Genomic DNA, 17,331 nt, shown 5'->3' with positions numbered 1-17,331 from the left:
AGTTCTTTAGCCTTTAATTTGTAACCTCCTTCTATTACCTACCAGCTACTGAAAGTAATACTATGTTAATGTTCAACTGCAAATAACTACGAGTCACTACGTATTGGCTCATAATCTCAACCACTTTGCAAAGTAACTTCCTTTCTTAATGTTGGAGATATTGCAAGATGTGAAACTGAAATAAAAATGAACACAATTTTGATGAAGCAATTAACTGACTACATACTACTGATAAGTTTCTATTTTTTCAATAAACAGTTCGTATGACCTTAAAAACTGTTCCTATTGGATCCAATTTTAAGTAATGAAAAGATTATAAAACATCTTTATAATTCAATTTAATACGGATTTAGACAGAAACTTTATTGGATAAAACATAAGTATTTTTTAAAGGTTTATCAGCTAATTCCCTTGATTTCAAAGGGATAATCAAAATTCTTCAGACTGTTGTCTTTTAGGTCCAAAGAAAATATTATTGCAATTTTTTCCCCCTAGTATAGCATGATAAAAAAAATTTTTAATATTAAAAATTAACAGAATCTTAGAGTAGAAGGTATATTCTTGGTAAAACCATAAGAAAACTTTTATTTTTCTTACTTAAAAAAAAAGACCACATCGATAATATCTATTAATCACAATTTGATCAGAAGCAAGAAACATCCCTAATTATTTCACTTACTGCTCCTGATGGTTCTTTCTAAGAAAAACTATCCTATCAATGAGAGGGGAGCTTACTGGTGAGAAAAAGAAGAAACCTTCCATTTATCTTTACCAAAATCAGAAATAGTAAAACAAATAATAAAAACAATACAATAGTGTTATTTATGCTCTCTCTGGGAATGTCACCCTCTGGGATAAAGAGTAGATTTGCTTACTGCTTACCATAAAAATAGTGTATTCTCCAAACTCTGGGTTTCTCTCTCGTAATGTGATCTACCGTATGTATGTGCAGGCACCCATTTGGGCCCTCCTCATGACTCCCATGGTACCTGGGGTTCAGGTGAACTAATGAAAACCTGATATTCTTCATACTTGCTGTACTGTGAATAATAAAGTCCATTGTCTTTAAACCAGGAGTCCCATGTTTTCTGACAGCATCCATGAAATAGTAAAAGGCTAACTTTATTAGGCTGTAAGTAAGAAGAAATTAAATCCAAGACCTGAGAGGGCGTACTTCTTCTTTTTGCCTCAAATGAAGAGAGAAGTTTTAATGGAACAACTTGGAAAGACTGATGTATGTTCCCCACAGATACAGGGACATGATGGACTGATAGGCGACTCCCATTCCAGATACTGAAAGTGTTGAGCTAGGATGACAGAGATTTACTGTTGCATTAGAATCAGCCTGAAGTCCCAGGCATTAACCAGACAAAGAAATGTATGAGTTTCCCAAGAACCATTTGGGAAACTTGAGTGTGAGAGTCACCATGGAGGGTTGTTTTAGGTCCTACTTAAGAAGGCCACCTAGAAGAATGAACAGAGCTCAGCAGCTGAGAAACTGAATGTTATTTCTGAAATTCTGGAGGCTAGGGAGAGAGTAACACTTATTAACCCAGAAAAGCTAGAACTGTAGTAAGAGATGTATAGCAATCAGGGATCTCCAAAGAACTCATGAAATTACTCTACAAAAGAAAGTCAATTATAAAAATCTGTCAAACCCAGGGAATGTAAAGGCATTTTATAATAGTTACCAGTCAAGTAGAAATATTTCTATTCCCTTTACCTCTCCCCACACCCCCAAGCTCTAGCTCCAGAGGGGTCAGAAACAGTAGCTATGGAGTGAAGAAGGAGGTGAGTAAAGAACAGAAAAGAAGCCTCCAGAATCCCTTCACTCATGAAGTCACCCAGCTGTAACAGGCCTTAGCCAGGAGAAGAAGAGTAGTTATACCCATGAAAGAAGTTCAAAGCTCTGATTATTACGAGAGATTGGAAAGCATGCTCACTTAAAGGGACCACAGGAGTGCAAGAGTGATCAGATTCTAGTTTCATACCATGGACAGGAGACAAACTTCTCTCATTGAATAAGGACAAGTGAGAGTTAATATTATCCCTTAAAAGTCTCAGTTGCTTTTCCTAATATGTAATTAAGCTCTTTAAGAAGCAGAATTGTATCTATCGTTTCTTTTGAAATTCTAGATGCTTTAACACAAATATTGAGTATACAGTCTTATTTATTTGATGTTATTCCATGAACAAATGCCGTGCCACTAAAGGCTGATGATGTTTGCTAAAAAATATCTTAAAAATTTACCTTTCTTTTCTTTTACTTCTACTAAATACAGACAAGTACCATAAAAAGTGATAAGTATTAATTAAATTCTTATCACCTACTTAGCAGACTTCTTAACCTCTAGTTATGCTTTATAAATTAATTTTAAATTTTGTTAAATAAACAGGGAACCACATATCTAACTAATGGAAAAGTACACTTATTTAGTTCGTGAAATCTAAATAAGGGTTGGGTTAACAACCCTCCAGTAAACATAATAAAAGGAGGAAAAGTAATCTTTTCATAAAGGAAAATGATGTCTCACTTGGATTCATTTCCTTAACATGGACACAATCCACTGCCTCACTATATTCCAGCACCAATTACAGTTTCTGATAAGTGTATTGACAGCCTGATTGCCATTTCTTTGTAGGTAATCTGCTTTTTTCCTCTAATGCAAGCAAGTATGCATGTGTGTGTCCTTGATCTACAATTCTATTACACTATACCTAAAGGTGGGATTTTTTTCTTTGTTCTGTTATCCTACTTGAAACTGGTGCACATTTTCAATCTGAAGACACATTGCTCTCCAAAATTTTCACCATTTAAAAAATTTCTTATCCCTCATGCTTACTGTTCTTACCTTCTGGAACATCTAACTTAGTCTATTTTACAAGTTTCTTAACTTCTCTTTCATGTTTTCAATCTTTTTATCTCTTTATTTTATGTTCTGGATGATCTGCTCATCCAGGCTTTCCGTTCTCAGCTGAGACTTTTGATTCACTAATTCTCTCTTCTGCTCTCTCAATTTAATTCACCAAAGAGTTTTTTACTTTTAATTTTACCAACTTTGGTTATTTACAAGATTTGCAAATAGTCCTTTATTCTTCCACCTGTTCTTATTTACTCCTGTTCTCACGGCAAGTTAACATTTCATTCAAAATTCTTATACATTCTTATTTTTAAGTTCTCTTTTGGGATTGTGTTCTTATTCTTATTGCCTCAGATGTGAATGAGCCTACTTAATGTATCTGCTGTCTCTTACGGCAATAGATTTCCTTTTATACCCTAAAATACTTGCTTACAAGCTCACCTATTTGTGAGCACTTTCCTGCTGTGTTGTCTCATGGTTGCTCAGACTAACTCTCTGGAGTTGAGTAGCTCCACAGCAGGTCTTTAATTAGGAAGATTGGGGCTTTGGTCCCACATGGGTAGAGCTCTATTCCAGATGCCACATCCACACACAACATATGGTTACGATTTCTGTTTTTGCATAGCTGCCTCTCTGGCCAACAGGAAAATACCAAGAGTGTCAGGTGGAGTTATTTCAGGTCTAGTTTTTATGGCTTAGAAATATGCTTCCAGTTCCCTGCTTTATGCAGACAGCCCAGTTCCAATCTCCTGCCATTTGAAAGACACATCTGACTTTCCTACACTTTGTAGGAATCTACACTCTCTTAAATTGAGCTTAAAAACCTTTTTAAGCCCTGGCCAACATGACCCAGGTTTCTGTGAGCCAGACAGCATCAACATCCACTCATCACTAAGGATTTCCTTTCTTTTCGTGGTGTGCAGGGGTTTTCCTTGTCTTAAATGTAGCTAGAATATATTTACTTACTCATTTATTTGAAAATTTTTCACACTGCATTCTTATAAGCTTGGAGCAAAGTAGAGGCAGATAAATACAAGTACTTTCATTGACATTTTAATCATAAATCCTGATGCAAATTATCTGAGGGGAAGAGCATGTACGTGACTCAGGAAGAAGCCTATGAGAAGGAAGCAGGTCAAAACTTTTTTTAAAACACTGAATTTTAGTAGTGTATAACTTTAAAAACTATTACTATTTCAATAATTGTTTTGGCTTTTCATAATTTTCTCAAATTCTAATTCTATCATCTATTATAACTATTCTTATTTTCACTTTTAGTCTTCACTCATGTACTCACCATTATTCTAGCCTCAGTTATATATCATATAGAATTTAATATCTTCATGATATACCATGGAAAACCCACCAGTCTTTTATATTTATTCCTTTTTTCAACTTTACTGAAATATAATTTACATTCCCTTAACTTTATCCATTGTAAGAGTAAAATTCTGTAAGTTTTAATCACTTTGTAGAGATGTACAACAATAATCACAATGCAGTTGTAGAACTTTTTCATCAAATCCCCAAAGTTGCTTTGAATCTATTTATAACCAATCACCACTCTCAGCCACATGCAACCTCTAGTGGGTTTTCCTCCCCTGTATAAATTTGCCTTTTCTGGCATTTCAATATAAATGCAACCATATAATATGTAATCTTATACACCTGGCTTCTTTCACTTAGCAGGGATTCGCAAGCAATAATCTGCAGACCAAATCTAGCCTGCTACACGTTCTTGTAAATAAAATTTATTGGAACATAATCATGCCCACTCCACATTGTCTATGGCTGTTATCACACTACAACAGTAGAGTTGAGTAGCTGCAACAGAGATTATATGGCCCACAAACCCTAAAATATTATTGGCCTTTTACAGAAAAAAACTGCTGACTTTTGACTTAGTAAAATGTTTCTGAGGCTCATTTATATTGTAGCATGTATCAGAATCCAGTATATTGCTCCTTCTCATTGCTGAATAGTATGTCATTGCATGAGCACACCACATTTTGTTTATCCATTTATCAATCGATGGATATTTGGATATTTTCTGGTTTTCAGTTATTATAAATAACTCTCCTAAAAATATTTTTGTAAATGTTTCAATGTAGATATGTGTTTTCATTTTCCTCACAGATTACTAGGAATGGAATTGCTGGGTTATATGCTAAGTTTCTAACTAACTTTTAAAGAAACCAACAACTGTTTTCCAAAGTAGCTGGACCATTTTACATTCCCAACAACTTAGGGTTCCAGAGTCTCTTCATCCCTGCCAACCCTCAGCATTGTCTGCCTTTTAAATCACAGTCATGGTAGTGGGTGTGTAGTTGCATCTCGTGGTTTAAATTTGCATTTGCCTAATGACTAATGATGTTGAACACCTTTTCATGTGGTCATCTGCCATCCATACAATCTTTGGTGAAATACTTCTATTCAATTGTCTTTTCATTCTCTTAGTGGTGTCTTTTGAAGTATAAATGTTCATTTTAATGAAGTGCAATTTATTATTTTTTTTCTTTTATGGCCTTACTCTTGCTGTTGAATCTAAGAATGCCTTGTCTAATCCAAGGTCTTCTAGAAGTTTTATAATTTTAAAGCTTAATATTTAGACTATGATCATTTTGAGTTAATTTTTCTCTCTGGTGAGAGGCAAGGACTTGAGTTTTTTCTTACATATGCATATACAATTATCCCAGCACCAATTGTTAGAAACACTGTCCTTTTCAATTGAATTGTGTTGCCAACTGTTGAAAATCAACTGACCATAAATATAAGGGTTTATTTTGGGATTCACAACTTTGATCCATTTATCTATGTCTTCCTTTATGCTAATAACTTGGCCAACTTCATTAATTTAAATTTAGAAAAGCCTTAAAATTGTGTAACATAAGTCCTCCAAAGTCTTTCCTTGTTATCAAAATTATTTTGGTCACTCTAGGTCCTTTGCATTTCCACATAAATTTTAGGATTAGCTCATCAATTTCTACCCAAAACGAAAACCCTGAGATTTTAACAGGGACTACACTGAATCAATCTGTGGAGACTTACCATCTTAATAATACTGAGTCTGCTAATCCATGAACAAAGTAAATCTTTCCATTTATTTAAGTCTTTAATTTTGTCCAGCAATGTTATGTTTTCAGCATAGAGATCTTGTACTGCTTTTGTTAAATTTATTCCTAAATATTTAATCTTTGCAACCATAACAAATTGTCTCTTCTTTTTGGATTGTTCATATCTAGTATCTAGACTTAGAATTGATTTCTGTATGTTGATCTTGTATCTCGCAACCTTGCTGAACTTGTTTATTAGTTCTAGTAATATATTTATATATTCCCTAGGAGTTTCTACATATAGGATCACATTATCTGTGAATAAGGGCAGTTTTACCACTTCCTTTACAATCTCAACGTCTTTTATTTTTCTTGACTGATTGCACTGACTAGAACCTCTGTGCAGTACTGAATAGAAGTGGTGACAAGGTGACAGTGGATATCACTGCCTTGTTCCTGATCTCAGGAGGAAAGCATTCTGGCTTTCACTATTGAATATGATGTAATCTGTAGATTTTTTATAAATGCCCTTTTATCAGGCAGAGAAAAGTTCTCGTTATTGCTGGTTTGTTGAGAGATTTTTATTATGAATGGGTGTTGGAGTTTGGCAAACACTTTCTTTGACTCTATTGAGATGATTATGTGGTTTTTGTTCTTTATTTTATTAATATAGTGTATTACATTAATCGAATTTCTGATCTTAAACCAATTTTGCATTCCTGGTACAAATCCCACCTGATCATGGTATATAATCCTTTTTATATGCTGCTGGATTTGGTTTGCTAATATTTTGTTAAGGATTTTTGCATCTACAGTCAAAAGGGATATTGATCTGCCATTTTATTTTATGTGAGATGTCTTTGCCTGGTTTGAAATCAGATAACTTGGGCCTGATAAAATAAATTGGGAAATGTTCCCTCCTATTCTATTTTCTGAAACAGTTTCTGAAGGATTAACATGATTTCTTCTTTGAATATTTGATCAAATTCACTAAATCTGATCCTGGGATTTTCTTTGAGGGAAGATTTTTAATTCTTCAATTTCTTGATTTGTTACAAGCCTATTCATATTTTCTATTTGTTAAGTCAGTTTTGGTAATTTATCTCTCTCTAGTAATTTGTGTCTTCCTAGGAATTCATCCATTTCATCTTTGTTTCTAAATTGATGACATAAAGTTGATCATAATATTCCTTTATAATACTTTTAAGTTCTATAAGGTTGCTAGTAACGTCATCCCTTTCACTGCTGATTTTGGTAATCTGTGTCTTCTTTTTTTCTTGGTCAGTCTAACTAAAAGTTTGTCAACCTTGTTGATCTTTTCAAAGAACCTACTTTTAGTTTCATTGATTTTTCTCTAATATTTTTTGTTTTATATTGTTTATATAGCATCTCCTTCCTCTGTTTGCTTTTGGTCTGTTTTGTTCTTTTTCTTGTTCTTGAACCTAGGTGGGAGCTGATATAAGACAGTACTGATGTGAGACCTCTCTCTTTCTCTTATATAAGCATTTAAAGGTATAAATGTTCCTTGAAGCACTGCTTTAGCTGCATACTTAAATTCTAAGTCATTTTTTGTTTTCATTCATTTAAATATTTTAAAATTTCCCCTGTGTTATTAGAAAAGAGTTGTTTAATTGACAAATATTTTGGTTTTTCTAAGATTTTTTTCTGTTACATGATTTAAATCTTTTGTAATCTATCGAGACTTATTTTATGGCCAAGCATATGATCTAACCTAGAGAACGTTTCACACATTTGAAAAGAATGTGTCTTCTGCAGTCACTGGGTAGAGTTTTCTTGACCTGTATGTCACTTAAGCCAAGTTGATTGATAATGTTGTTGAAATCTTCATTCTCCTTGCTGATTTTCTGTCTAGTTAGTTGTTCTATCAAGCATTGAGAATGGGGTGTTGAAATCTCCAATAATGATTGAAGAAACTGTATTTCTCCTTTCATAGTTTTGCTTCAAGCATTTTGGGACTAACAATGTATACACAATTTATGATTGTTATATCTTCCTAATGTATTGACATTTTTATTATTATGAAATATCTCTATTTGCCTTTGGTAATACTTCTTGTCTTAAAGTCTATTTTGTCTGATAAGCTTTCTTATTCTTACTGTTTTCATTGTGTATCTTTTCCCATCTTTTTACTTTCAAAGACTTTGTGTCTTTGAATCTAAGATGTATTTCTCATAGACAGGATATAGCTGAGTGCTATTTTTTTATCCAGTTTGACAATCTCTGAATTTTGAGTAGAATCTTCAGTCCTTTCACATTTAATGTAATTATTTATACGTCTGGATTTACTTCTGCCATTTTGCTATTCATTTTCTATTTGTGTCACATCTTTTTTTATTCCTATGTTCCTTCTTTACCGCTTTCTTTGGTGATAAATAGTTTTTAGTATACCCTTTTAATCCTTCTCTGATATTTTTTACTTTCTCTTTTTTTAGAGTTATTTTATTAGCAACTGCTCTAGGGATTATAATATGTACCTTATCATAATACTTCAAAATAATACTTAATTCTAGTAAAACAGAAACTATACTCCAATATACGTCCTTTCCTTGCCCCTTTTGTGTTATTATTGTCATAGGTATTTCATGTATATATCTTATAAACCCAACATAACAGCATTTTAATTATTGTTTTATATGATCTCATGTGTTTTACATAAGTGGAAAAATGAGAAAAATGTATCCATAGACTCTTTTATATTTACCATTCCCAATATGCTTCAATTCTTCCTATGAATTTAAATTAACATCTGGAGTCATTTCCTTTCAGCCTAAAAGATTTCCTTTAGTATTTCTTACAAGACAGTCTAGTAGGAGGAAATTCTTTCAATCTTTGTTTATTTGGGAATACTATATCTCACCTTTATTTTGAAAGACTAGTTTTTCTGGATATAGAATACTTGGTTGACAGGTTTTTTCTTTTGGCACTTTGAATATGTCAAGCTTAATGGTCTCCATGGTTTCTGACAAAAAGTGTACCATTAAAGGTATTATTGGTCCACTATGTGTAACAAAGTCAGCCCTGGTGGTCTAGGGGTTAAGATTTGGTACTCTCATTGCAGCAGCCCAGGGTTGTTTCCTGGTCAGGGAATGACATCACTCATCTGTCAATTGTCATACTGTGGCAGCTACATGTTGCTATGATGCTGAAAAGCTATGCCATGTGTATTTCAAATACCAGCAGGGTCATCCGTGGTGGACAGATTTCAGTGGAGCTTTCAGACTAAGACAGACTAGGAAGAATGACCTGGCCACCCACTTCCAAAAAATTGGCCATGAAAGCCTTATGAATAGCAGCAGAGCACTGTCTGATATAGCGCTGGAAAGCGAGAGGATGGTGCAGAAAGACCGGGCAGGGTTCCACTCTGCTGTACGCAGGGCCACTAGGAGTCAGAATCAACTTGATGGCACTAACAGGTGTAATAGGTCATTTTCTTCTTCCAGCTCTCAATATTTCCTTTTCCTTTAGCTTTCAACCATTTAACTATGATGTGTCTATTGTGGCTCTCTGTTTTTCTACTTGTGGTTTATTGAACTTCTTGAGTCTATAAGATTGTTTCTCATCAAATCTGGAAAGTTTTCTGCCATTATTTCTTCAAATATTTTTTGATTCTTCTCTACTCTCCTGGGTCTCCCATTATGTGTATGTGTATGTATTTCATGTTTCTCTACAGGCCTCTAAGGCTCTTTTGACTTTCCTTCAATCTTTTTCTCTCTGTCCTTCAGGCTGTATAAATTCTATTGATCTATATTCAAATTCAATGATTCTTCTGCCATCTTAAATCTGTTATCAAGCCCATCTAGTGAATTTTTAACTTTAGTTATTACACTTTTTAATTCTTGAGTTTTTGTTTGTATATTTTTTATAATAACTATCTCTGTGGAAATTCTTTATTCATTAAGTCACTGTCATCCTACTTCCCTTTAATGCTTTAAACATGATTTCCTTTAGTCCTTTGGAAATACTTATAATAGCTGCTTTTATGTTTTTGTCTGCTAAAACCAATAGAAATACTTAGATACAATATCTACTGATTGTTTTTTTTCTTAAGTATGAGTCACACTTTCTTGTTTCCTTGCATATCTCTAAATTTTTTGTTGAATGTTGGACATTTTAGATAATATATTGCAGCAATTCTACAACCCTGTTACTTTCCCCAAGGGTTATTGTTTGTGTTTTAGTAACTTAATGGTCTAAAAGTCTGTTTCCTCTGCAATGTGTGGCCACTGATGTCTATATTCCCTAATTTTTTCCCCTCATTTTTCTTTTTAAGGCTGGCTTTTTAAGACCTTTTTAAGCTGGTCTCCAGTGTTCACCTTAGCGTTCAGTCAAAGACTGATCAGAGATTTTATTTAAACATCTCAATCTAGTAAGGCTTCCACTCCCAGGATGGGATTTGTGTGTGGAACGAGAAGTGCATTTAAAGTTTGGGTCTTTAACAAGTTGGCCCTAGATTATTCTATTTTATTTTATTTTTATTTAGAGATTGGTACCTGAGCTAACATCTGTTGCCAATCTTTTTTTCCTTTCTTCCTCCTCCTTCTTCTTCTCCAAAGGCACCTGGTACATAGTTGTATATTCTAGGTGTGAGTGCCTCTTGTTGTACTATGTGGGACACTGCTTCAACGTGGCCTGATGAGCAGTGCCACATCTGCACCCAGGATCTGAGCTGGTGAAACCCTGGGCCACCAAAGCAGAGCATGCGAACTTAACCACTCGGCCATGGGACTGGCCCCTGGCCTGTGGCCCAGATTTTAGCACCACTAGGTCTGCTTGAATCTCCTCTCTACATAATCTTAGGCTCCACAGGCCAGTGATACCTGGGTGGCCTAGGCCTACTTTATTTTCTACTGGGCATGTCCACAGCATCCAGTCAACCTGGGCTATGTGGTGAACTTATCAATCCCCCGTGACTTGTCTTATCTTCTAGAACTCTCTATAAAATTCTGCTACTCCATGAGTCTATTTCTTGCCACAAATTGGACCACAGCCTCAGACTAGCAGAGCTGTTGACCCTCCCTATTCATTTGCAACTAAGATCACTATAGGCACTAATTTGTTATTGTGCTTTGATTTACTGTGCTTTTCAGATGTTGCATTTTTTACAAAACGAAGGTTTGTGGCAACCCTGCATTGAGCAAGTCTATTGGTGCCATTTTTCCAACAGCATTTGCTCACTTTGTGTCTGTGTCACATTTTGGTAATTCTTGTGATTTCAAATTTTTTCATTATTATTATATTTGTTATGGTGATCTCTGATCAGTGATCTTTGATATTACTATTGTAATTGTTTTGGGGGTGCCACAACTATGTTCATATAAGACAGTGAACTTAATTGATAAATGTTGTATGTAGTCTGACTGCTCCACTGATCAGCTATTCCCCCATCTCTCTCCCTCTCCTTGAACGCACTATTTCCTGAGATACAACAATATTGAAATTAGGCCAATTAATAACCCTACAGTGGCCTCTAAGTGTTCAAGGCAAAAGAAGAGTCTTATGTCTCTCACTTTATAGCAAAAGCTAGAAACGATTAAGCTTAGTGAGAAAGGTGCGTTAAAAGCTGAGATAGGCCAAAAGCTAGGCTGTGGTGTCAAACAGTTAGCCAAGTTGTGAAAGCAAAGAAAAAGTGCTTAAAGGAAATTAAAAGTGCTTCTCCAGTGAACACACAAATGATAAGAAAGCAAAACAGCCTTACTGCTGATAGGAAGAAAGTTTTGGTGGTTAGGACAGAAGATCAAACCAGCCACAATACTCCCTTAAGCCAAAGCTCAATCCAGAGCAAGGCCCTAACTCTCTTCAATTCTATGAAGGCTGAGAGAGGTGAGGAAGCTGCAGGAGAAAAGTCTGAAGCTAGCAGAGGTTAGTTCATGAGGTTTAAGGAAAGAAGCCATGTCCATAACATAAAAGTGCAAGGTGAAGAAGCAAGGGCTGATGTAGAAGCTGCAGCAACTTATCCAGAAGATCCAGCTAAGACAATTAATGCAGGTGGCTACACTAAACAACAGACTTTCAATGCAGATGAAACAGCCTTCTATTAGAAAATGCCAACTAGGACTTTCATAGCTAGAGAAGAGAAGTCAATGCCTGGCTTAAAGGCTTTTTGACTCTTCTGTTAGGGGCTAGCAGCTGGTGATTTTAAAGTGAAGCCAATGTTCATTTACCATTCTGAAAATCCTAGAGCCCTTAAGAACTATGTTAAGTCTTCTGTGCTCTATAAATGGAACAACAAAGCCTAGACAACAGCACATCTGTTTACAACATGATTTACTGAATATTTTAAGCCCACTCTTGACCTACTGCTCAAAAAAGTATTCTTTTCAAAATATTACTGCTCTGATGGAGATGTACAACAAGATTAATGTTGTTTTCATGCCTGCTAACACAACATCCATTCTGCAGCTCATGGATCAAGGAGTAATTTCAACTTTCAAGTCTTATTATTTAAGAAAAACATTTTGTAAGGCTATCGCTGCCATAGATAGTGATTCCTCTGACGGATCTGGGTAAAGTAAATTTAAAACCTTCTGGAAAGGATTCACTATTCTTAGATGCCATTTGTGATTCATGGGAAGAGGTCAAAATATCAATGTTAACAGGAGTTTGGAAGAAGTTGATTCCAACCTTGATGGATGACTTTGAGGGGTTCAAGACTTCAGTGCAGGAAGTAACTGCAGATGCAATGGAAATAGCAAGAGAACTAGAATTAGAAGTAGAGCCTGAAGGTGTGACTGAATTGCTGCAGTCTCATGAAAAAACTTTAATGGACGAGAAGTTGCTTGTTATGGATGAACAAAGATAATAGTTTCTTGAGGTGGAATCTACTCCTGATGAAGATGCTGTGAAGAGTGTTGAAATGACAACAAAGAATTTAGAATATTGCATAAACTTAGTTGATAAAACAGTGGCAGGGTTTGAGAGGATTGACTCCAACCTTAAAATTAGTTCTACCATGGGTAAAATGCTATCAAACAGCCTTGCATGCTGCATAGAATTAGTTTATGAAAGGAAGAGTCAATCGATGCAGCAAATTTCACTGTTTTCTTATTTTAAGAAATTGCCACAGCCACGCCAACCTTTAGCAACCACCACCTGACCAGTCAGCAGTCAGATTACAACTCACTGAAGGTTCAGATGATGGTGAGAATTTTTTAGCAATAAAGTATGTTTTAATTAAGGTATGTACATTGTGCTTTTATACATAACGCTATTGCACACTTAAGAGACTACAGTATAACATAAAAGTAACTTTTTTTTTTCTTGAGGAAGATTAGCCTTGAGCTAACTATTGCCAATCCTCCTCTTTTTGCTGAGGAAGACTGGCCCTGAGCTAACATCCATGCTCAACTCCCTTTACTTTATACGTGGGATGCCTACCACAGCATGGCTTTTGCCAAGTGGTGCCATGTCTGCACCCAGGATCCAAGCTGGCGAACCCTGGGCCGCCGAGAAGCAAACATGTGAACTTAACCGCTGCGCCACCAGGCTGGCCCCTAAAAATAACTTTTTTTTGATTGGCACCTGGGCTACCAACTGTTGCCAATCTTCCTTTTTTTTTTTTTTTTTTAAGGATTGGCACCTGGGCTAACAACTGTTGCCAAACTTTTTTTTTTCCTGCTTTATCTCCCAAAACCCCCCCTGTACACAGTTGTATATCTTAGTTGCAGGTCCTTCTAGTTGTGGGATGTGGGACACCGCCTCAACATGGCCTGACGAGTGGTGCCATGTCCGTCCCCAGGATCCGAACCCTGGGCCGCTACAGCGGAGTGCGCGAACTTAACCACTCGGCCACGGAGCCGGCCCCTAAAAGTAACTTTTATATGTACTGGGAAACCAAAAAAATCCACGTAACTAGCTTTATCATGATATTTGCTTCAATGCGGTGGTCTGGAACCAAACCCGCAATGTCTCCGAGGTATGCCTGTATTTTAATCTACACTACTTCCTATCAAGTGTTCTCTCTCCCGCAGGGGCAGCAAAGCTTTTGATTTCCAAGGCCTGCCCCATCCTGGCTGAAATGCCACACCAACAAAGCTGGGGATGAGGAAGAGGGGAAGAGGAGTAGCACCAGATAAGAATACTACAAACTTGCGTTATCCTTACCCTGAGTTCGGTTCAGTACATTTCCTGAAGAAACCTTCCCAATTTGTTTGGTTGATTTCCAAAGCACTGAGCTAGCTGTTTTGATAGTTTTGTCTAGCTTTAAGGTTGCTTTGTGGGGAGAGCAATCAAATTTTGTACTCAGTCATGTCAGCTATTCCATTTTTAATAGTGTCTACCAGGTGTTGCTGTAGTCCAAAGTTCAACTATACCAAATCTTGGCTATAACTTTGAGATTATACTTACCCAAGAGATAAAACTGCAAGTTCATTTCGTTATTCATCTTCTATGCATAGATATGTTGCCATTTTAGACTAGATATATTAGACTCAGCTTCCCTTTTTTTTGTTGTTTATTGGGAAAAACTGATCTTATACATATGCATTTGTGTGTAGGATAGACAGGCATTGAAGATTTCTCTATACCAGTAATACAAAGAACCTACTAAAAACGTAATACAGTCACAGGCAAAATCATGCTAACAGACTATATATATTCAGCCCAGATACCACAATATATGAGAGATATTGATAACTCATAGCATACGAAAATGATACTAAAAAGTATGGAAACTATGGAATATAAAAAACATTTAAGAGAAATGTCAACGTTTACCCTGGAGAAAAATGACATATTGCTAGCCTTTCAAATATTTAAAGTAGACTTACTCAATACTGATATAGAGGACAGAGTCAAAACTAAGGGGGACAATTTTGAGTTCAATATACAAAATTAACTATTTAACAACTTAAGCTAAAACAACTGAACTGGTTTGGTTCTCTTGCAAAGTGATGAGCTTCTCTCATTGAGAATGATCATAATAGACCAGATGACCATCTTTTTAAGGAGTTTGTACACAGGAGATAGACTAGATGATCTTTCAACACTGTTTCTCTAATTTTACAAAAACAAATAAGTAAGAATTTAACGGATAAAAGATAACACTATCAGGAAAAATAATCCAAGATATACATAAAGATTATCATAATTTGGGTTATTCATAATAAATAAGGCAATGGGTCATAAAAACTATTTCAAAGAGACATGGAGTTCACTGTACTATTGGGTTACAAATGGCAACAATATCCTGGATAATCCTAAGAACACCATTAGAAGCAGAAAACACTATCTTAACCATTGCACAAAGCTATAATCTATAGCTCTGGTTGCTGTAACTCAAAGACAAGAAAGCTGAAGTGGGAACAAAAGATAACTCAAATGAACATATAGAGATTATCACATAAAATCAGACTTCATTTTGGAAAGGCAAAAGTTGATGGGTGCATAAAAAATATTTATAAAGGACATGAAGGGCACAAATAAGGTAAACTCAGACTTATTCACCAAAACACAGAAGGCAACCCTTAAACTCTGAAAGAGGAAAGGTTAGGATGAATAAAGGAAGTACCGTTATATTCAGGAAACAGTAAGCTAATTTGCTCGGACCAAAACGGGTTATAGACTGAAAAATTCTGAAAAACAGAAATAACTTACCTCTTTTAGTTGATCAGCACTCCCCCATGATGCAGAACGCTGATGTGACCTCTTTTCTGCTCCCTCTTCAGCCCAACAGCTAGGTGTCTTTAAAAAAAATAAATAAAATAAAAAATAAGGAATTTTGTCCCTAATCTCACAGTAACTCAGACATATTTCAAATCTTAGCACATACCAGTTAAGGGGCTATACAAATACCAAGATCCCTTAAACACTAAGATTTTCATGACTCTGTGAAGTGTTTAAAACATTCTTTCATATTCTGAATTAGACATTATCAGTCTAAGATGTCTAAGTAGTGTTACTCAAAATACGGTTTTTCACATCAACATGAATAACTTAAAGTTATCGAATTCAAAGAGAACTGTGACGATACGGACATTGGTGCTTTCAAAAAAAAGAGCCAAACTAAATATGAAATAGTATTTCTACTAAATAAAATAGACATTAGTAAGATTAACAGAACTAGCTTAGAAGCAGTGGTATTAGATGACCTATATGTCAAATATCTGGCTAGACAGAGGACTGATTGTGTTAGTCTTCCTATAATCAGGAAAGACAGTGTTAGCAATAGTATCATTTTTTCCCCCTGAAGAAGATTAGCCCTGAGCTAACATCTTTGCCAATCTTCCTTTACTTTGTATGTGGGTCGCCACCAACTCATGGCTGACGAGTGGTGTAGGTCCATGCCCGGGATCTGAACCTGCAAACTCAGACCACAGAAGCAGAGAGTGCTGAACTTAACCACTACGCCATGAGGCCAGCCCCAATAGTATCATTTTTTGAAAAACATCAAGCATTTTTATAAAAAAATATAAAATTGTTATAAAAGTGAAAAAGATTAAGCTAAATAAAGTGACTCTAATCTGAAGTAATGCATGTTAAAAAACAACTAGCTTAAGTTGAACTATGTCAGAAAACAGAATTGTTTTTATTTAAAATCTCATTTTTAATTATTTAACCAGTAATAGACACTACAACCAAATGTAACATAGAACACTAAGTCCCAAATGGTAAGACCATTTAGTAGTTGTATTAAAAATCAATGTTAAAATGTCATCCTTAATATACGAACAGACTCTTAGTATGATGCAAATTTGGGAAAGCAAAAACCATTATTTAAAGACAAAGGGTAATGATTATCACAATAAACAGATATGGCTTTAAAAAATTATTTTTTATCACATACTGAAAAAAATCATTGCTTATGTTGAGGCTGCTCATGTACTCTACATAATATATGACTTATGAAGAAGTCACCGGTTCTACTTCACACAATTCAAAATGCTGTGGACAACTTTTAAAATAATTACCACCTCTTAAAATGAATAAATAAAATGAAACCAGTTAAAAATACAAATAAACTGCTTAAACAGTTCAAAAACTAAAGTGAAGCTGTTTGGTCATATTGAGAGAGTAAAATATTTTATTTGACTGATAAGTGCAGGGATAAGAGCTATCAATATATTAAATAAACTACTTGCAAAGAACTATTTAGTTATTAAAATTTCCTAAGTTCAGTTGTAGATAAGACAAACTACTCTAAAAATAATTTAGCCCCCAGTCATATCTTAAATAATCAACTTATTCTAAAAATTATGCAATTATGAGTTTATTTTAGTCAAACTTTTATTTTTAGAATTCATATGCCTTAATACTTTGACCTTTCTACCAAGCATAAGCATTACTCTTCTTAAAAATCAAACGATTAAGGATCACAATGTTTAAAACTCAAAAGCACATTCACAGAAAATGAGTCAAATTTTTGGCATGTTCCCTAATTATTTAACAGTAACATTTATAAC

General features: G+C 35.1%; 1 protein-coding gene across 2 annotated transcripts in view; it reads right to left on the bottom strand.

Moving 5' to 3' along the window:
• The window catches only part of GLCCI1 (glucocorticoid induced 1), a 101,831-nt gene that overhangs the window by 32,145 nt on the left and 52,355 nt on the right, over nucleotides 1-17,331 (bottom strand). For both annotated transcript variants that reach the window (XM_044766721.2, XM_044766722.2), the window contains exon 3: nucleotides 15,527-15,613. In XM_044766721.2, coding sequence (XP_044622656.1) covers nucleotides 15,527-15,613 — 87 coding nt within the window. The remainder of the gene's footprint in view (nucleotides 1-15,526; nucleotides 15,614-17,331) is intronic.

This window comes from Equus asinus, chromosome 1, assembly GCF_041296235.1.
Source record: "Equus asinus isolate D_3611 breed Donkey chromosome 1, EquAss-T2T_v2, whole genome shotgun sequence".
In the NCBI taxonomy this organism is placed as follows: domain Eukaryota; kingdom Metazoa; phylum Chordata; class Mammalia; order Perissodactyla; family Equidae; genus Equus; species Equus asinus.
Note: the sequence above shows the minus strand (reverse complement) of the source record. Positions and strands in the feature narration are given on the sequence as shown.